The sequence below is a fragment of the Pieris napi genome, chromosome 5, assembly GCF_905475465.1.
Source record: "Pieris napi chromosome 5, ilPieNapi1.2, whole genome shotgun sequence".
Lineage (NCBI taxonomy): Eukaryota > Metazoa > Arthropoda > Insecta > Lepidoptera > Pieridae > Pieris > Pieris napi.
Genome location: NC_062238.1, coordinates 10,248,898 through 10,271,406, shown reverse-complemented (window position 1 = coordinate 10,271,406; position 22,509 = coordinate 10,248,898). Strand labels below are relative to the sequence as shown.

The 22,509-nt window shown below is 33.5% G+C and overlaps 1 protein-coding gene across 1 annotated transcript in view; it reads right to left on the bottom strand.

Moving 5' to 3' along the window:
• LOC125049472 overlaps positions 1 to 8,344 on the bottom strand; it is a 112,673-nt gene extending 104,329 nt beyond the window's left edge. Inside the window, exon 1 of the mRNA XM_047648788.1 lies at positions 7,910 to 8,344. Coding sequence (XP_047504744.1) covers positions 7,910 to 7,925 — 16 coding nt within the window. The 5' untranslated portion in view covers positions 7,926 to 8,344. The remainder of the gene's footprint in view (positions 1 to 7,909) is intronic.
• Positions 8,345 to 22,509: the final 14,165 nt, after the last annotated feature.

Here is a 22,509-nt window from a genome sequence, read left to right as displayed (position 1 = left end):
CTTTGCACGTATAAAATAAATAAGCATCGTAGAACCCGGAATATAATTGGAATTCCACGACACGCCGTTAATAAATAAGAAAATAAACTAAGGAATTGTAAAAGAATCATTGTATTCAACTCACGTATTAACTAACGTAAATTGCCTTGGTACCAGTTTTTGTAATTAAAAAGCGTTGTCTGTGTAGGTGACTTTCGTGTAAGACACAAAAGAGCAGCGCAGTAACAAACTATACGTAAGATGTTTACTAAACATAATAGTATTTTCTAAATCTTTCACATACATACTTAGCCATAGTTAATGTCTAGGATAAAACCTGCGTCGTGAGATGTTATTGTCAATTTTGTCACAACTATTTCAGTCTTAAATAATATGTTGTAATTATTAAATTGAAAGATTTATGATAAAGAAAGAAGTGGTGAATAATTAAATAATCTTATTTATTTATACTTTATTCCCTTATACAAAAACATACGTATAAAAAATAAAATTAAAGCAGGTTACATAAGTTATAAAGTAACGGGCGGCCTTATCGCTAACCAGCGATTTCTTCCAGGCAACTCTAATGTGGAACAATAAAAAAGAAACACCTACAGAGGGTAAAGTACAAGAAGTGCATAAAGAATTATCAAAAAAAACTCAAAATAACACGTAACTATAACTAAAGTAAAATAAAGTTAAAAATAAAAATAAATAAAAATCTAAATGCCAATCAAATTAACTGAGTCACCTAATTACGACGCAGAAAATAAATGATCAAAAAGAATTTTCTGACTCCTAAAAAAATATAAAATCCTATAACATACACTTTTACATAAGTACCTACTAAATATTTAAACGGACAACATACAATTTTAAGTGAATAACTTAATTACTTTAACTAAGGGCTAGAGAATCTATGAATTACAATTAAAGAAGTTTTATTTAAATGACATTCATGTCTAAGCTAATAACGTGTGGCTTTACAGCTTTAATATAACATTTAGGAAGTGGTCAGTTTAAGGGTCCGCCCTTTAATATTTAAAGGATCCCTTAAGAGTAGTTTCAGCTTGAAGAAGTGATTATTGGCGCTTAGAGTCAGATCCTCAAATTTTAGAAGTGTTGGAAGAGCTTCTAATTTATTACGCTCGAGGGATTTTCCGTGTCTCAAGTTATATATTGCGAGTCTTTGAATGGAAGTAATATTTTATACCTTTCAAGAACAAATTATGAGTCCAATTGTATGAGCATTAAGGCTATACGTATAATGAAATTAAAGTAGGGCGCTTTTTATTACAGAAACGTTTAAAATGTATTGTTTTCTGTTTTGTTGCCATGTTGAGAGTTATATGAACTGTGTGTTATTAATTGTCTTTAATATCGTATACTAAACTAATATAAATATTTTTGTTTTCTATTAAGAAGATTTTTTTTGTTTTATTAATCAAAGGATAAAGTCAAAACTTGTATTGTACAATAGCTGTTTTCAAATTTCTTAAAATCTTTGATAACGTTATAACAGAAAATTTGTTATCTATAGATAGCTATTTGAAGCAGATTTTAAATTAAATTCTTTCACACATTTAATTTACCCACACATATATGCGCACCTACAACCACTCATGCTTTAGTAACATTTTGTTTTTTGCCTTAGTTTAGTCGTAGTATATAATCATTTGCGATGGAAGGCTGGTGGTCTATGTGTACCACAAGACTTCTATATTATTATTATAGCCACCAGCCTCTCTCAACCTGATATATGATACAGAATATGTAAACGTGTAAAATGCAAAATTAAAAAAAAATCGTATTTTCGCGGCCCCTATAATATAGTGAAATATTTTACATATAATAAGCGCCTTTAATAAAAAAAGTCAAATGAATTCAATTAACTATATATTTTCTTCAATCACTTTATAATTATATAAATGCGATTTTATATCTCTAACGGATTAAGAAGAAATGTAGGTTGAGGATGTTTAATGTTAGTTTTTTTTAATTTATGAACTACATACTTCTAAGCATTCTAATATTTAATAAAGATGCAAAGTTTTCATAAGATTGAGAACATATTCCAACTCTGAACATGTGCAGATAATTCCTTCAATAAAACACTTTTATTGCGCCTGGCAAGCTCTCGTGTTTTTATGGTCTCCTGTTACAAAAGATTGTAGCCTCCGCAATATGATAAATGACGAAAATAAACAAAGATTTTCTGGCATAGTGTGTAGGCTGGTTTTGTTCTTAAACATAAATTTACCTAACAGTGATAAAATACCTTAGTAAGAAATATTTTATCAAATTATAATTAAAAACAAAATTTACTGTCAGAGATTATTACGCGAACAACATGTTTCAGTAGAAATATTAAAAACTGTACGCTTGAGAGATAAAGATGTCAATTGTTAATTATATTTCATTTTTATAATACAGGGGTCAAACGGGCAGGAGGCTCATCCGATGTTAAGTAATATCACCGCTCATGGACCCTCACTGGCAGAGAGCTCGCGAGTGTGTTGCTGGCTTTTAATAATTGGTACGCTTTTTTTTGAAGGACCCAAAGTCGATACATTTTTTAGCTAACTAGAAGATATAAAAAACTACGCTACGTTGTTATAACACGAAATATTAAAATCTTCCAGCTTTCTGTAATTAAGGTTCTCATTATATTTCACTTAAAACATTACCTCTTGTCACTTGACACCACGAGCAATGAATACAAAATGTCTCACTTCATATTTCATCACGCGATTCACGTCATTCAGGACTTTCAGCGTGAGTCAGGTTTTGTTTAACCTTGAGAGGCGGCGCGCCATTTTGCCATTGAAATCTTTAGAGTTTGCTATTACCCTGGTATCTAGTTTGAAATCTTATAATATTCGACTCTATTTTTTATATGTCTTGAAACAGTTTTTTTTCATTAAGTTATATTGAGCAGTGTTGGCCTAGTGGCTTCAGCGTGCCACTCTCATACCTGAGGTCGTAGGTTCGACCCCGGCTGTGCACCAATGGACTTTCTTTTTATGTGCGCATTTAACATTTGCTTGAACGGTGAAGGAAAACATCGTAAGGAAACCGACATGTCTTGGACCCAAAAAGTAGACGGCGTGTGTCAGGCACTGGTGGCTGATCACCTACTTGCCTATTAGATTTAATAAAGATTTGATATAGATTTATTTAATACAAAATTATTATATTGATATATTTTATACGTAAAGTTATAATAACACTTTCTAAACTCAAAATACCCCAAAATATCCGAAATATTTTTTTTCCCTATATTGGATATAATAGATACATTAAGATGTATAAATAAATAATAAGTTATTTTAAGTTTATGAACAAGTTTTAATTGAAATATTGAATTTTATATGTTCTAAACTATTATTAGGACATTTCGATACAAAAAAGGAGAATAAAAAGAAACCTTAGCAAACATATAATAATTAAATGCGATAAAAAGAACGATAAGGCTGACCCTTTTTAATGGAAAAAAAGAAACGTTTCAAATTCTAAAGCTTAGATAATATTCCATTTTCTTTGTTAGAGGGGAAAAGGTGCAAAAAGTGCTTGTTTAAGAGACGGTCCTTGTACAAATTGAACAGCCGCTTAATGACGGTCGTGCTCGAAGGGGCTAACTGGACGCACGTACGTAGTACTTTTACCCCAGCCCCCTCCATTACAATCTGCGTATGTAAAAGGTCTATATATCTATGTATTATCTTTTGAGATACAGCATAGTAAATTTTGTGGCACTTTTTCTACGTGTAGACGCTAAAACAGGTCAAGAGTTCAATCTGTTTCAAACCTTTTTCTTCAAAACAAAACACTGCGATATGAGCGGTGCGCCATGGTAAACACGAAATGCTGAAGTCCATAAATATTTGGGAATTGCCACTGTCTAGGAAGACATTAAAAGATCAACCGTACGATACAAAAGGAGACTTTAGCAACACGTCAATCCCGTAGCTTCGGGCCTCTTGGAAACGACGGGCTGTGTGTATTGGCTGAAAAGGGCGAAACTTGCCGCAGTCTGATACGAATTACGAAGGGAAATAAAAATTTCTTGGATTTGCGTTCCCTAATTGCCATAATTTCATATAATCTGATGCTGATTGCAGATGGATGATTTCGATTTATTCTACACCATTCGACATTTCATTGTATACATTTTAGTTTAAGATATATTACGGCTGTATATTGACTATGATACCTTAAAAAATCCTATTTATTCGGGTGTCTTTAACTCTTTTATGCGAAAATCTCAACTAAACTGAGGCAATAGATTTTAACAGTAATGAATGATCGTTTGAGTTAAAAAGCAGTGTTGGCCTAGTGGTTTGAGTGTGAATAGTGATCCTCTCAATAGTGATCTCATGCGTTTGAATCACGGCTGTGCACCAATGGACTTTTATATGAGCGCAATTAACAGTAGCTCGTATGATGAAGAAAACCATAAGGTAAGCTTTAGAGCTAAATAATCGACGACGTGTGTCAGGCAAAAAAGACTGATATAAACATATGGCTGATGGAGAAATATTATAAGGGCTTTAACTGTAACTAGTTATATAATAAATCGTTAAATTAGTTACTATAGAAAAAATTATAAAATATTACTAGTAAAGAAAAAAGCTTTTACCGGATTAAAGTTATGTATTATTATAAATTTACAATTATTTGACATAATTTTAAATTTATCCGACGTTTCGCGTGCTTTACAGCGTGCGTGGTCACGGTGACTGAAGACAAAAGATGTTGAATGTCAAAAAGTATAACAGCTGCAGAGAAAGTTGCATTATCTGTATTTATTTCCCCGGAGTTGGTATCGACTAAAAGATGGAGGGTTTGGGCAAAAATGGCTCACGGTGTCCTCTATTTTCGCGGATTGTTTTTCTTTTTGAGATTTTAATTTGGATATTATTGGATCCCAGGTGTTTGACAATTTTAGGCCGTCTTCTCTATTGAAATTGGGGTGTTTTTTGATTCCAATGGCTTCGCGTACCAATCTTGGGAAGAATCTTTTCTCCTTCGCAAGTACTTTCGGTTGGTCAAAGCGTATGTAGTGATTAGGCCTATCTAGTATGTGTTCACAGACTGCTGATATTATATTACTAGTATATAAAATTATTATAACTTAAAAATGCAAGCATATTATTTCATAAAATGAATGTGCATGGACTGTAAGACGAAATAATAAAGATTTTACAATTTACGAGAATACAAAAATGTATGTATAAAAATGTCAACAGTGAAAAGTAAAAAGAGAAATTAACGAACAACGTTGCGAATTAATTTTACGAAAATTATATCTTTTAAATAATTCTAACGATAGTCTGGTCTTCATTCTTCACTCCCTAAGGGTTGTAAAGGTGAACCGGGTCGGGGAACCAGACATTAGGTTTACGACCTCTTTGATTCAGACAACAATATATAATTTCATTTCGAGGTTTAAAATTATTTGTGAAAAATAAAATGCAATTTGTACTGCATAGCGTACACGCTAGCATTATGCTTAATATGTTACAATATTTTCTATTGATATAATTAAAAAATCTTATGTAAAGAAAGAATAACCAAGGAATAAAAAGTACCTAATGGGAAGTTCTGAACAAAGTTTACCCTAAAAGGGGCCATACAAAAACCAGATATAAAAAAATAAAATAAAAATAAAATCTAACTTAAATTTTGTTAAAACTTACTAACTTAACTAATACTAATAAAATATTAAGGAATATAAACTAACAATTGTTGTATGTATGGATTAAATAAAGCTTTAATAATAATAATAATAATAATAATGGGAAGTTCATGTGGAGACCTGTACCCGAAAGAGATCCGTACTAAATGACACAAAACACCTATTTTTTATGTAAATAGTAAGGAATTAAAGTGGCTAAAATAATTAAAATACATACATATGTACAAGGCATAAAGACGAAAACTACTTTTGACAATTTCCTAAAAGACCTTTGCAAACTACGTAAACATGAATGGTGTATTCTTGATAATATTAATTCTTACTGTATTCTAAAGGTTTAATTTAAATTGCCACAAAAGGTTAAAACAAAGGGAACTTATTGTTTCCATTGTACTCTAATGTATAATATAAAATCAGATTGTTAGCTTTTATAGCGAAAAGACTCTCAACCATGTGTTTGTGGTTCGAAACCCAGGAATATACAGTACGTTCAGAGTACGTTGTTTGGTAAGCTAAAGAGGGGGCCGATGGCTGGCCATGCGTCATACTCGTGAACGGGTGCTACTTGTGGTGACTGGTCGGACTTGAATTCGTGTATGCGGTGATGTTAGTTATTTCGACTATGTGTTTGCGTGTTGTTCCCACGAGAATGTAAGTGCGTGCTCCTATTTCACCATGCCTCCTGCTGATGGAGAACAAGGCTTTGTTTTAAATTTATGTTATTTTTATTAATTATTTAAGATGTGATTTGGAACATGGTGTTTAATGGTTGCAGCTCCTTACAAACGTTGTGTAAAAAAAAACATGGCGATTAAAAAGAGTGGCGGAGAGTTAATTGTCAGTTCTTCTCTTCCGTTCTACGCCCTTGCTTTGAGAACTGGCACTAAATGTAAAGTTAGAAGCATTTCATATACAATTCTTTTTTTGACGTTCATAAGTGTACATTGTGTTACCTATATGATTAAATGATTTTTGACTTTGACTTTAACAAATCTTTTGAAAATAATTTAATAGCTGACATAGCTTTTATGAATAAAAGGGTAAGTCCTAACTCGTTTAATAATGTATTGGGTAGTTTAAAGTTTACCGCAGGGTCTGATAGTTAATGTTCTTCTATACTTAAGTAAATTGCCCCAGCGGCAAAGCTAAGTGTTCTCTTGCATGTGTACGCCACGGATTTTGGATTTGTAATTGAATTTTAATGCTAACACTATGCAGAAGTTTGATATGAGTAGTGAAACTTAATTAGTGTTTTTAGTTAAAGTCATTACGACATAACAAAATGTTCAGTATCTTGAAGTAACGAATTTGTACCTCATATAAAAAATAAATATATATCTTTACGCCTGTTTAAGTTTAGATAACGATCATTATATTTGTAGAGGTAAAACGGTACGGTAAAATATAGTAATATAAACACAATCTGGATATACTTGTATCCACTATTTAATTTATATTAATAAGTTACAAAAATATGATAAGTATACTAATAGTATAATATTTAATAGATAAAAATGATACTTAGTTCAGGTATATTATAAAATAATTATATGTAATAGGAATCAATGCGACTGGTTCTAAATTAAAATACGAGGAATCGCCCTTCCAATCGCACAATAAAAATTATATCGTAGTAAGATTAAAATAGCAATTAATAATATTTGCCTTGCAATGGTCTCAAGATAGATATCTCAATGAAAGAAATGAATATTGCTATTAAATTTTTCCCGTGTCTATGACATTAGACATGTTCTGTCGAACATTCTCCAATTATTTGGATTCGACCCTCAGATTTAGAGTCAATACTTATCGCGTATGTATGAAATGCGTATTAGATTTGACATACGGAAGTAATACTTAACACTAAGTCTCGATTGTGAATCTTACCCTAAGACAGGCCAGTTTCTATTATCGTACGAATAAGTTTTTATTGGGTACAGAAGAAAAAATTAACCATTTTAGCTGGATTTCAAATACTGTACGACTGCAGAGTTGGCGTGACTATAATGATTAGCACTAAGCACTAACACATTACGCCACCACTGCTCCAGAAAAACAATACAATTATAATTAACATATAGAAATTATTTATTACAATTTGATTAAATTATTTTTTCAACTTCACATAAGGTAATACTTTAAGTAGAAAAAAAATAAGTTTCATATTTACAAATAAGAAATCTACAACTTTCAAATTTATATTATAGAATATATTATATAAGATAAACTTACCTTTAAATCGAATCATTTTGATAACCACTATTTAACTTCACGACTTTAATTAAAATCTAACAGTCATTTTACGTCTAAAATATTTTAAATATAACAGTTTCCACGCTGCAATTTTGAGAGGAGTGTTGGATAAGTCTGCGTTCTAGCGCGGGAAATTGATGTCAAGGTTATGCAGGCTACACAATATAACCGCGTCGGACCGCACTCAGGCACTCAACACCTAGACATTCAAGCCCCTAAAACGTCCCTACATCCTAAATGAACACAATAATCTAACCTACAGACAATACTAAGCAGAGGTTATATTAATATCCCTAATCGCGCATCACATCGTACTGATCCATATCAAATTTGACATCTCCCGCGAATAGCAACGTCCCGCGAGGCGACATACCCCCGACGTGGTTTAACTAGACTGCAAACGGCGCTAGAGGCCGCTGCGTGCGAAATTGGCGCAACTTTGACGCATGCGCGGTTAATATTGCTACGCGCGGGACACAATCGGATCCGAAGCCTCGCTTGATAGAAAAATCGAGGACGAAAAGTGACGTCACGAAATACAATATGGGTTAATCGGGCGTAACAAAAACAAGTTAAGCCGACTGACCGCCTTGCAGTAAGACTGTCCCAATTGCACCGTTTACTGGCACTAAACAGCTTAGACTTATACGACCTTTCATACGCTATTAGGGTGAAATATTGCGGCTACACTTAGTTTTTAGTCTTTACTGCACGTAACTATAACAGGCCTTCTTTTTTTTACAGCCAGCCTATTTTAACAAGCAAAAAGTTTTGGTTTTTGAAGTGGAACTTCTTTTGGCGTATGAGGGTAAATTTGAGGGATGATACGCAATGATAATAATACGTGCAGCGTGTCGAAGAAAAGGGAGATAGCGATTGAGACCGATTGAGTGAGTAATAAGGGTGAATTACCTTATAGAAATTCAAATTTTAAAATTAAAATTTCGTTAAGAGAATATTAGTATTTTATATTTTATGCAAAATAATTTATTGAAATCTCAAATGACGAATTGTAAATTAAAATGCCACGTGATTTTAGTATCGAAGAAATAAATTAAAAAAATATACATATATTAGCCAAACAAGTTCCACTTCTCACACATGTACTTTGTACGCACGCTTTTTTAATTAGCAAGAATTAATTTTGCGTGAAATATGAAACCTCTTCATTCGAGTTTTTGTGAATACTTAAAAATCAGTTTCATTTAAATTAGAATAACAAATACGTATTTTACATAACTTTATATGATAATGCAAAAAGGCTTCATCAATGAACCAAGGGATTTTCCCTTTCTATAGGAAAATGAGACGGGATGGAGAATTCACTCAAGCATGAAAAAGACATTTTCTTATGTAGAAATATACGCGTCATTATAATTTCCAGGAAAATTATCTATTGTAGTCAGAAATAATGAAATAAGGACTTTTTTAATACGACCTTACGTTTACATATGTGATTATTAACTCTCAGTGTGTTAGTCCCTCAAATCAATTTCCGTCTTTAATTTGTCGATTTAAAAAAAAAGCGATTGTTTTTCTTTCATATATAATTCTTCTAACATATAGAATCCGAAGGCGATTGCCAAGTACATTATAAATCACTTCCCTATACAAACTTAATTTACTTCAATGTAAACGCGTCACAAATTGAGTTCCTGGACGATAAAATGTTTTCCTTATCTAAGGCAATCATGAGACTATTAAGAATACCTCTTATTTATACTATAGAAGTTTATGTTAGAACTTTTTGCGCCCCTTAAAATATTATAGCAATCATTCTAATATTTAATACAGTTTGTAAATGTATAAAATGAACAGGCGTCTATAAATCAGTAACGAATAAATGAGATTTCTAATTCGTCGCCTCGGTATTATTTATCACCTAAAGCTGCCACCCGAAAACCTGTAATTCATCAAACATGGTTTAACCGGTAAAGTAATATGAAATTCCTTATTAAAAATATTTATTTTAAATTTTAATATTGTTTTTTATAGGATAAAACAGAAGAGGTATAACATGTTTAGTAGAGTAATTTCTACTTAACATGTTGAGGACCTCTTCTTTATGAATATCGACTTTAATTATGTGTCTGTGTTAGTTTTTGAAACCTAACACAGACAGTGCACGATCACAACAACTTTCAGCTACACTCTCAAATACATACACACACATTCACACACTCACTCATTAACTTAATTTGTAACACTAAATTTATTATTATTATTATTTTTTATTTTCTTTTTTACTGTTTTAAACTTGTACCACGTAGTAATTGTTTTCTAGTTACCCACAACACAGGGCCTCCCTAGGATGGGGACTAGCGATATATGAATTCTGTCACAACCCTTTTGTCATAAATAAAGTTTTTATTATTATTATTAGTATTATATAATTATTACACATTTCCGAATTTACAACGCAAAAGCGCGAGTTTGATAACAGACCAACCCCACTGTCACCAAAGGAGTGCTTTCGCCGACAGATCTACGCCGTACATTCTTCAACGCCGTAATAAATTAATTGTCTTGCCCAAACTAGTGTTAGTTTAAAGCTATAGATAGATATTGTAGGTTAGGTGATTTTAGAAGATATGATATCGTACGTAACGTATCAAAGAAAATCATATATCAAATATTTTTTTTACAATTTATATATATTATTTAAATTAATTAGCTTTTCAGTTTTTTGTTTATTTTAGTAAATATTTTAAATTAAGGCTATAATTTCTATATTTTGACGTGACAACGTCTTATAAATCGATGGAGCCGGTTGCACGCACGAAAAAACATGAATCATGCGGCGTTACCTCGCTCTGAGGCGTTCCATTTAAGGCTTGAAGTGCAAGCGAGAGCGCGAAGCGACAGAGAGGCACAATCCGACTCCGCGCTCTTCAGCGTTCGACATCTATCTCTCTCCTACTTGAGTGAGCGATTCGTGACGTTGTCACGTACAACTATCGTCAGTAAACCGACTTTACAGACAACCGATTTTTTTTTTATAAGATTGGTTGTGCACTTCTTGCATTTTAGTCATCATATTTCTTTTTTTGAAAGAGATCGCTTGTTAGCGATAAGGCCGCCCGTTGCATCCCTTATATTTTTTTTTTGTATTATGTTATTCGTTTTTCTATAAATGTAACGAAGTTTAAATACACAAATTAATAAATGTGTGTTAAAATTGTGTGTAAAAAAAATTTGTTTGTTTAGTAAATTGTAGAACCTAATATAATTAAGTTAAACTGTAGTAACGAATATTAACGCGATTATAAATTATCTCAACGTTTCTAGGACTTTTTCAATTCAGCGGAACTCTAGTAACAAACTCGCGCTAATATCTGTAAACTTAAAGCTATATTAAATAAAGAATTTTTGAATTGAAACTTCTTTATCGGGGTTGGAAAAAAAATTTAGTGTAACATTTTTTCGTTACGCGTCACATTTTTCCGTTACGCGCCATCTTTTGAAGTGAAACTTCTTAATCGACGTATGGGAGAAATTTTGTAACAGGTTACGCGCCATGTTGCTTTTTGAAGTCAAACTTCTTTATCGGCGTTGGAAAAAAATTTACACACATTTGTCACATTTTTCGGTTACGCGCCATCTTTTTCTTGTCCCTACCACGGTTGATCCGAAGAGATTCGAAGCCATTAGTAACAAAAATATATAATAACGATAACAATGATAGTAATACTAATAATTCTATTACAATTAATGAAATTCTGTAATAATCTTAGTAGGTACTACATAGTAGTACAGTAATAAGTTAAAATGAAATAATTGTATTTGTATTCATGTCTATGATAATAAAAGCCTTTTGTTAAACTTTATCTAATTTAACTTTATTTAACCAATTTCTGTAAAGTTGCATATAGTAGATCATTTTTCGAAAAATAAGGTCATAAAGAAGTTTCACTTCTTACGTGTGTACACCTAGTACACGCACACATTTTTTTATTATTTAAATGTACATAAATCATAATTAATTATAGAATTTAGCAATTCTCTATAACCTTGTATTATATATTCCAAACCCCGGGTCGTCCGATAAATAACGTATTAGCTGACACCATACACCGGCTGAGGCTTGCGGTAATTAAATTTTATTACACCTAAGTAGAATCGATTGGCTCATACATCTTCTGTACAAGAATCAATTTTACGCCGGTAAGCAATAACTCTTGGCTTCGTTAATGGAATTATTTATTATAAGGTTATTCAAATAGTGCTTTTGTCCCAGTATCCTGTATACTTACCAATAACATTTGATTTATTATATATTAAAGGATGGTACGGGTATAGCATAGAGCCGTCCGTAGATACAATTCAAGTTGTATGCAATATTAGTGTTAGGTCTAAAGTAACAGTTGTGTATTTCGAACCAATTTGACTTAAGGTCCTTCAAGAAAAGAGCGTACCAATTCAGAAAAGGCCGGCAACGCACTTGCGAGGCTTCTGGCAATGTTAGTGTCCATGGGCGGCGGTATTTTTTTTTTATTTTTTTTCTCGGGGAAATGCATTGCGCATACCCCACCGCGGTGCGACTGCTTAGTGCGGGAGGGTTATGTGGGACTCGCGAATGTGCATACCCACTGAAACCCCAAGGTGCCACCAACAATCGCCTTAGGCGGGATGCGGTAACAGCAGAGCCTTGTCCGCTTCCCGACATGAGATGCGGCGGTTGTGTCCGCCTCTCCCCGCCCATTGTTGATTTGTGAAGATACTTGACACAGCAAGTATCCTTCACAGATCGGGCCATACGCTTTTAGGAATAGCTAGGGGAGATGGGGTCCAGTGCTTGCAGGGATGGATCACCATCCCTTCTTTTGAATGCACTCTTTAGGTGGCGAGGATTTGACGGGCCTGCGGTTTCTTTCGCCGCCGCGGACGGGTTCCGGGACAAAGCTCCCTGGTTCTTCCCGCTTCTTCTTTGGGCGGCGGTATCACTTAACATCAGGTGAGCCTCCTTCCCGTTTGCCTCATATTACATAAAAAATCTCTTTAATCGAGTGGCCGTGATCGGGTCACTCTAGATCTCCACTTTGGCCAGTTGTTGCACTAATTAAATCAGTCCAACGCGTTGAAGATAGGCCGCTCGTTTTCCTTCCACATAGCCGCGGGTGACAAGCTTCTCTAATTCATTCCTTGAGATTTGCCCAAAGAACTTCAATATCCGTATCTGTACAAGCCGAAAGTCTTTTCTGTATTTGAAGTTTTTTGAGATTAAAGTGATGGTCTGGAAAGCCGTCCATAGAGTTTTTACGAGCCGTCTCCAACATCACTTCTCAAGGTCATAACTACCACTAAAGTTTTATATAGAATTGATTCTAGAAGGTAGACTATGTATAATATGTTAACGTACTTACACGAGCAGTACTTAATTCTATCAATCGATTTCTTTAATAAATCGTTACCAAATCGGAAATTACTCAGTGTTCTCTTTGTAGATAATTAAATAGAATACTCTTATTCGTATAGTATTTAATTTATATTAATGTCTACCGCGTTGAGACGTACAATTTTGTATGGAAATAAAATTCGAATGCATTTTCAGTCTGATTTTAACTTCGTATCAATTACTGCTCGTCCAGACAGGCGATCAGTCATCCCAACTTCCATTTATTTTCCGTAAAGTTTCTTCGCTATATAGTTATTTATATCCTGTGATATGCAAAATTTAAAGATTTTATTTTCAAGTATACCTACTAGTAGTATAGTAACAAATTAGATTTAGATAATATTAGAATTATGATTTAACATTCTCTTTTTGGAAAATTAATCAAGTAATGTCTAGATATATGAGCAGTGTTGGCCTAGTGGCTTCAGCGTGCGACTCTCATCCCTAAGGCCGTAAGTTCGATCCCCGGCTGTGCACCAATGGACGTTTTTTCTATGTGCGCATTTAACTTTCGCTCGAACGGTGAAGGAAAACAACGTGAGGAAACCAACATGTCATAGACCCAAAAAACAACGGCGTGTGCCAGGCACAGGAGGCTGATCTCCTACTTATATATTATATTGAAAAATGATCATCAAACAGATTCAGAAATCTGAGGCCCAGACCTAAAGAGGTTGTAGCGCCACTGATTTTTTTATCAATAGATAGGTAATTCCTGAAGAAGGAAGAATGTTCATTGGTTCATAATAGTTTAACGTAAAATTACTGTTTTATTGTTGTTGCAAATACTTGATAATAATCTGACGACGGCCAACATTGCTCAATTAATAAAAACATACCAAAATCCGTTTGGTGAATTTTGAGTTTATCGTGTTCATACAGTATTCTTCAATAGCTCAAAAATGCTTTATTCAATTTATTTCTTATCATATTATCACACGAAAAGAATTCAATTTATCCTAACTCTACGCAATAGCCGCGGGTATAATATTTAGATAAATCTTGGGTCAGTAAAGCTCTGTTGATCACGGCATAATTGATTTTACTTGAGTAACTTATAACTCAGCTGGAAACCCGTTAACGTCATCCCTCGCCAGGCTAACAATTAATATGAATCTAATACAATTTAAGATCAAATTGTTTACACAATAATATATAAAACGACTTGTCTGATTTAACTCTTAGCTACAAAGGTAAGAAACTTAATTTAGGATTAAAATGTGTTAAAGTTATGTAGGATTCCATTTGTATGAATAAAAAAAGGCTGTATGGAAACTAAAGATAAAGATATCAGTATCAGTCTAACCTCTCTTTGTGCCCAAAACACACAATACACTCACTATAAAGTTATAAATTGAGGACGTAACTATTAAAAAAAAAATGTGTGCGTGTACTAGGTGTACACACGTAAGAAGTGAAACTTCTTTATGACCTTATTTTTCGAAAAATGATCTACTATATGCAACCTTACAGAAATTGGTTAAATAAAGTTAAATTAGATAAAGTTTAACAAAAGGCTTTTATTATCATAGACGTGAATACAAATACAAAATTATTTCATTTTACCTTATTACTACTAAGATTATTACAGAATTTCATTGATTGAGAATATAATTAACAAAAAAGTATAAAACAAAACATTAATGCGTCTAACATAACCCAAGTAAAACTTAACGGTGACTTACAAAAAATGTGACAATCAGCCAAGTAACAATATTATTACCCTCATCAAATTTTATTAAAATTATGTATTTCGAACATACACTTAAAACTTCTAATACCAACTAGTAAATTAATTTACGTCTCAAAAGGGAATTACAGTGCCATGTTTGCCTATACGTATATATAGGTACAGCCGAGTAAGACCTTTTTTAGTTTCCGATTAGACCTTTTATGAACCTAAATTCTTAATAAAGTAAGTGTTAGCTTATTCACTCTAATGATTTAGCTTTGTCGATCTTTTGAAAATCGGCAATATCTCTATACTTTTAAAACGTAATTATCTCGATGCTAGTATAGTAAAGTAGTAAAGTTCACTCTCTTTACCCTGGACAGTGTTCAGAGGAGTTGTTCGGATGAATACCTGGTGCTGAATTTCATCATCGGACGTCGAGGCAGAATACGAAATTACACCCGTATTACCTGTACGCGCTCCGCCGTTCCACACTTATACGTAACACAATAAAATACCGTTACTCTAAAAATATAATAAATGCTTTTTGAACTTCTTTATCGGCGTTGGAAAAAAATTTACACACATTTGTCACATTTTTCGGTTACGCGCCATCTTTTTCTTGTCCCTACCACGGTTGATCCGAAGAGATTCGAAGCCATTAGTAACAAAAATATATAATAACGATAACAATGATAGTAATACTAATAATTCTATTACAATTAATGAAATTCTGTAATAATCTTAGTACTACATAGTAGGTAGTACAGTAATAAGTTAAAATGAAATAATTGTATTTGTATTCATGTCTATGATAATAAAAGCCTTTTGTTAATCTTTATCTAATTTAACTTTATTTAACCAATTTCTGTAAAGTTGCATATAGTAGATCATTTTTCGAAAAATAAGGTCATAAAGAAGTTTCACTTCTTACGTGTGTACACCTAGTACACGCACACATTTTTTTTTTTATTTCTATAATATATCAATTGTCATTAGTAGACTGTACTATAGATAAGAAATCTTATATATGCCTTCAATTAATTATACAACCGAGGCGTGATTTTCAAATGTACTCAAAAACATTAAATCACTACACGTCATTCATGCTTAGGTCATTAAAATGATATCGTAAACATCTAAGAAATAACAATCCCAAATCTCGATTTAACCGCATTATCTACATTCGTTTGATACGCCACTAAATCCATTAAACACGACCGGGGAGACTATAATGCGACATTAGGCTGACAATTGGTATGTCCGGACTCTGGGTATTAAATTAAGTGCACTGATGTTATAACAACAAACAGAGATTACTTTTTTTATAGAACAGGGGGCAAACGGGCAGGAGGCTCACCTGATGTTAAGTGAGCTGCCCATGGATACTCTCAATGCCAGAGGTCTCGCGAGTGCGCTGCCAGCCTTTTAAGAATTGGTAATAGAGTACCAAGGACTCTAAGTCGAATTGGTTCGGAAATACTTCAGTGAGATACTAAATCCATATAGTAGTGCGCGGCAAAAACTGCGTCGAGGTGATACGGAATTTCGTATTTTGCCTCGACGTCCGATGATGAAACTCAGCTGCAGTTGTGGTGATAACGATTTTTTAATACATTAAATAATTTCTGTTTGTATAAAACATCACTTGCCCTTTACAGGTTCAGGGCATTTAGCATTATCTTCCTAATCTAATTAGGCCTATTATCGTTTGAAAAATATTAGCCGTAATGAGATTAACAGTTATTAACAGTAAAAAACTCTATAGAAATACGGAATAATATTCTATATAGAATGTGTTTGGATAAATAAATACTTGTAAATATTCTAGCTTAAAAAAGTATAATTAATATATTTTAATACGTTTTCGACATTAGTAATTTAATTTTAGGGAGCGTTCAAGTATTACGTCACGCAATTTTTGGAGATTATTGACCCCCCCTCCCCCCGTGTAACGCGCCGTAACGTTTTACTGTAACCAAGTACAGTACTGTAACTAGTAAAACATTTTGCTCGAAAATTCTCTCATTTTTACCTCGAAAATTAAATCTTCAATCAACATGGAAGGCGCTTTAAGTTATTTAAAAAACAGCAACATAAATGATCTAATTTACTATAATAACCCTATAATCTTAACTAATAAATTAATATCTATTTTAAAGCAGTGTATTCAATCCAATACTATCACTAGAGCTATCCCGAATAAGGAACGCCTTATTAAACCATGGATTACCTTAGGAATTGTTAGATGTATTCGTAATAGAAATGCTATGCAAGCAAAACTCCGAGCTGATCCTCATAATGAAATTCTTAAAATTACATACAGGAGATATAGGAATTTCTGCAATAGTTTAATAAAGAAAGTCAAACGTAAATATGAAAAAGAAGACCTTGCTAAGAGTATAAAAAACCCGAAAACTTTGTGGAAGAAAATAAATACCCTCACTTATCGTAACCAACCTAAAACGCAAAATCTAGAATTACTAAATTTAAATGTTTCTCCTCAAAATTCGGTTAATTTGGTAAACGATTATTTTTCAAACATTGGTAAAAACTTAGCTAAAGAGATAATTCCAGTTACGACGTTACATAATAGAACAGATGTGATTAGACCCAACTGTTCCCAGGTCTCGTCTTTTGTGCTTCTAGAAACTGACCCTCATGAAGTATACCTGACTATTGTGAGTCTCAAAACTGACAGTGCTCCTGGCTGGGATGGTATAAGCACCAAGTTTCTTAAATATACTAGGGAGCTAGTTGTGCCCATAATTACTCATTTGGTTAATCTCTGCTTCCGACAGGGAGTGTTTCCACCTGCGCTAAAACAAGCAATTATTACACCTGTTTACAAGAATGGTAACAGAGAAGATGTTTCAAATTATCGCCCAATCTCCGTTCTCACTGCCATATCAAAAGTACTTGAAAAATTAATTAATAAAAGACTAATTACCTACCTCCAGAAGTATAGTCTACTTTCAGACTCACAATTCGGTTTTAGACAGGGTCTGTCAACCGAAGATGCAGTTACCTCACTATCTTGTCATATTGTTAATGAAGTTGATAAAGGTAATAAATGTATCACAGTTTTTATCGACTTAAAAAAGGCATTTGATACGGTTTCTGTCCCTATTCTGGTGCAGAGACTAGAGAACATTGGTATTAGGGGTATTCCACTCACATTGTTCGCTGATTACCTCAGTGAACGAAAGCAAGCAGTTAAAATAGGTCAATACATCAGCGAACAATCTGACGTCACATATGGGGTCCCACAAGGTAGTGTTCTGGGGCCGACCTTATTCTTAATCTACATAAACAGTTTATGCGATTTAAGAATTGATAGTGGGAAAGTCTACTCCTACGCGGATGACACTGCTGTTGTCTTCACTGGGAAAACTATTGACTCGGTGCGTCGACATACAGAAATAGGGCTTTCCAAAATAGATAACTGGTTAAGAGAAAACTTATTATCATTAAACGTAAGTAAAACTAACTACATTTTCTTCACTAAATACAATAGCGCCCAACCTCAAACAGATCTAGAAATAAAAATACATAACTGTAGCACCAGAGTAAACTGTACATGTAAAACTATAAATAAAGTTCATCACACTAAATATCTAGGAGTGGTAGTTGATCAAAGAATGTCATGGCATGAGCACCTAGAACAAGTTATAAGTAGGATTCGAAAGCTTATCTGGACATTTAAAACTCTAAGGCACATCGCTGACAAACATCTACTAATACAGATATACACATCGCTGGCTCAGTCAATTTTAGTGTACTGTATCCCAGTTTGGGGGGGTGCTACAAAGATGAAGTTCCTGGAACTGGAGAGGGCACAAAGAATTTTACTAAAAGTAATGATGTTTAAGCCTTATAGATTTTCCACCTCTGATCTTTATGCCTCTTGTGGTGTCTTATCGGTCAGGCAACTGTACATTTTTTGCACTACCTTAAGATTGCACAAGTCTCTTAAATATGATGGTCGCAAACTGAGCAAAAGACGCAAATATACTGTTGCTCCTGTTGAGAGATCTAAATCAGTTTTTGCTATGAGACAATTTCAATGCCAAGCTGCTAAACTTTATAATAAATTAAATAAAATATTAAATATATACACATTGAATAAACATGAATGTAAAACGTCGCTACTTAACATCCTAGAAACATTTAGCTATGAAGACACTGAAGCCTTTGTAGGTAATCATGAATCATAATACACTAGTAAATAGTCAACTTCTACAATCAGTCATGAAAATTCACTCTCATAAACACACAAACACACACACACACATACACATACACACATATATCATTATTCACATTTTAACCTTAGATTATGTTTAGTAAATTGTAAAATTGTAATACTTAGCTTAGCTATACGTGTTAAATTAAATTATAATTAGTTAGTACACCTATGTAATGGAAGAGCGGGTTCTCCTAACACAAGTGCTTATGCGCTTAAAAGGAGGCCCCAATCACTTATCAGCTATTGTAAAATCTTTGAGATAACGAATAAAGAAATAAAAAAAAAAAAAAAAAAAAATTTTGTGACCACCTAGTGACTCTTTATACCTAAAAGTTACCATTATGTGGTGTAAAGTACTGAAAAGTCGAATAATATTAACAACAACGCGTAATTCAATCCCCGCCCCGAATCATAACGTTTTACAAAAGGACCCCCCCAATCCAAAATTCGTTACATAATACTTGAACGCTCCCTATAAATATAGTTACATATGTATTTATACAGTTTAATTATTTTACATATAACAAGTAATATAGGTAGATTAAGTATACAAAATAGGCATTTTCTTATTCGAGATGGACTGTATTTGCACACCCTACTTCGGAAAGAGGCATGTAATACTTCGTTCATGCCTATTCAACCGCTATTCGGAAGCTATTCAATCGCTATTCAGAAGCTATTCAAGACGTATTCTACCGAGGTCTCAGCAGCATTTATTTGGCTCTATCAGAACCTTGCATTAAACACGTATAGCATGCAAACATGCATGTAAGTCCGGCAACGCACTCGCGACACCTCTGGCAATGAGTGTCCATGGGCATTATCACCTAACATCAGATCCTCCTGCCCGTATGGTCCCTGTTCTATAAAAAAAACACCAATTAATTTATTTGTAGGAAACATCTTTCTATGTGTTATCAACGAAACGTTTTTGTTAACTGTATATTAAGAGGATCATTATACAACGTAAGGCTCACTAGCGAGCAAGGTAATGACGTCATTATCGATATAACGAGTTGGTCGAGGATTTGCATGTTATGTACTTTTTAATCTTGTATCAGGCATGTTTGCAAATTTATACGTTGAATAGAGAAATCGACTCTGTATCATTATTGAAATAACTGAAGGTGAATTCTATTTTCGTCGATGAAATCATTAATTCTATTTTCTAATTGTGATTGTATTTTGTGTTTTGAAATTATTAAGTACAGCTTCTGAGACCTAATACGTAGTTACACATTTCACTCACAAACTCACTCACTCGCTGACTCCCTCACTCACACACTCACTCACTCACAAACTCACTCACTCACTCACTCACAAACTCACTCTCTCACTCACATGCAGCCACACATTCACTCATGCACTTACTATTAAATTTGTTATGGAAGAGCTGGGAACCCTGATTCAGGTATTTCTTTACTTAAAAGGGGTTCTAAATATTACAAATTATAATGAATAAACACATTGTTTTATTTACAACTGTTGATTGATTTCTGCTGATACGTTGATATCTCTTGAGAGAAAGCTGTAAGCAAAGCACTAATTACAGTAAGTCTTTGTATATTCAAGTGAATAAATGGTTTATAAATTGGCGTTATTCATTAAAGGAATTTTAAATATACTTTCGTCAGTAATATTATGAGTTTAAAGTCCAGAGGTCGTGCAGGAAACAATAAATACAAAATATGAAAACGATCAATGTCACAAATCCATACAAATTGGATAATAGACGGACGTCACCAATCACTAAATTGGCGCAAGTGCCGATAAATGGCCGGTGTAATGTACCGCTTAATCCAATAATACGATGTTTCCGACACCGAAAACCATACTTTGAGACGGATTTACCCACTCGAGCGAGACTGCGACTACTGAAGAGTTCGTTGGACGCACAATAGGTGACGGAATGCCTTAATAATTTTTTGTTAAAGTTGGCTTACGTTGGTTGAATTTATAGAAAGCTTCAGAACATTTTTGTTCACCGCAGCACTGGTAAATTAAGATCCGTGCATATCACACGCGAATAATGAACAATTTTGTCATACGTTTGTGATATATAGCCATTCAAGTATAAAAGCTAAAGCTCTCTAAAAGCAATATTTGTTCATATTTTTGCAACATTTTGGTTTCATTCTCCACTAGTATTAGGGCTGACAAAGTGTAATATAGTCTTGATAAAAGTTCTATCCAAAACATTAATTATTTAATTTTCACTGCTAACCAAACAAACTCAACTGTATAATATTGGTATTGTGGAGGAAGGATGTTGAGCTCTTCCTGATTGGCCCGAAGGCTCCACTAGTTGAAGTCGAGAAATTGAATACATATAATATGCTTAGCGGCGTAGGAACATTGAGGAATGTCGACATCGTATTGTTTGTAGATTGTTGATGCAGTATAAATAATGGAAAAAATTTATGGCAAGATAATTTAGGAAAAATAATTTCTACAATAGACATCAATAGTGTAAATAATAAAATGGTCTTCTGTTCTTATTTTTAAAAAGAACTATAAAAAATATGTAAATATCAGAGGTCGTACGTTCCCATTCATCCCCGACCTTGTACCAATGGACTTTTTGGATATGCATCTTCGAGAAGGAAAACGTCGTATCGAAACCGGTATGTTTCAAATCCAAAAATCGCCATGTTAGACAGTAGGCTGATCACCTACTTGTTTATGAAAGAAAAACGAGCAAATAAACGGACATATTGGGTTATAGCACCACTGGATTATTATTATAAAAATATGTATCTATTTCATCTCTAATATGTATTTTATATATAGTACATATTTTAATACATTTAACAGATATTTTTTTACAAATATGCCTTGCCTGTCACCAAGAACACTCTTAAAGATATATAAATGTTACATTAGACCACTATTAGAGTATGCCTACAGCATTTGGGATCCTTATTTCATAAAGGATATTAGTATGCTTGAAAGGGTTCAAAGAAAAGCCACGAAAATGATCAGGTCATTCAGGAAGAAATCTTATAATGAGCGTCTGAAAGCACTAATTGACCTTACTGATTTAGGAAGTAGGAGATTACGAGGAAATCTCATTGAAACCTATAAAATCCTCACTGGCCACTATAATGTTCCAGGAATTGAGAAGCTCTTTATTTTAAGTGAAAATACACATTTGAGGGGTAGTTCTTTAAAACTTAAGACCACTCAACACAACACAAATTCCCTAAAGAGCTTTCTCCCAAACCGTGTAGTGGCCGACTGGAATAGGCTTCCGGAAAGTGTGA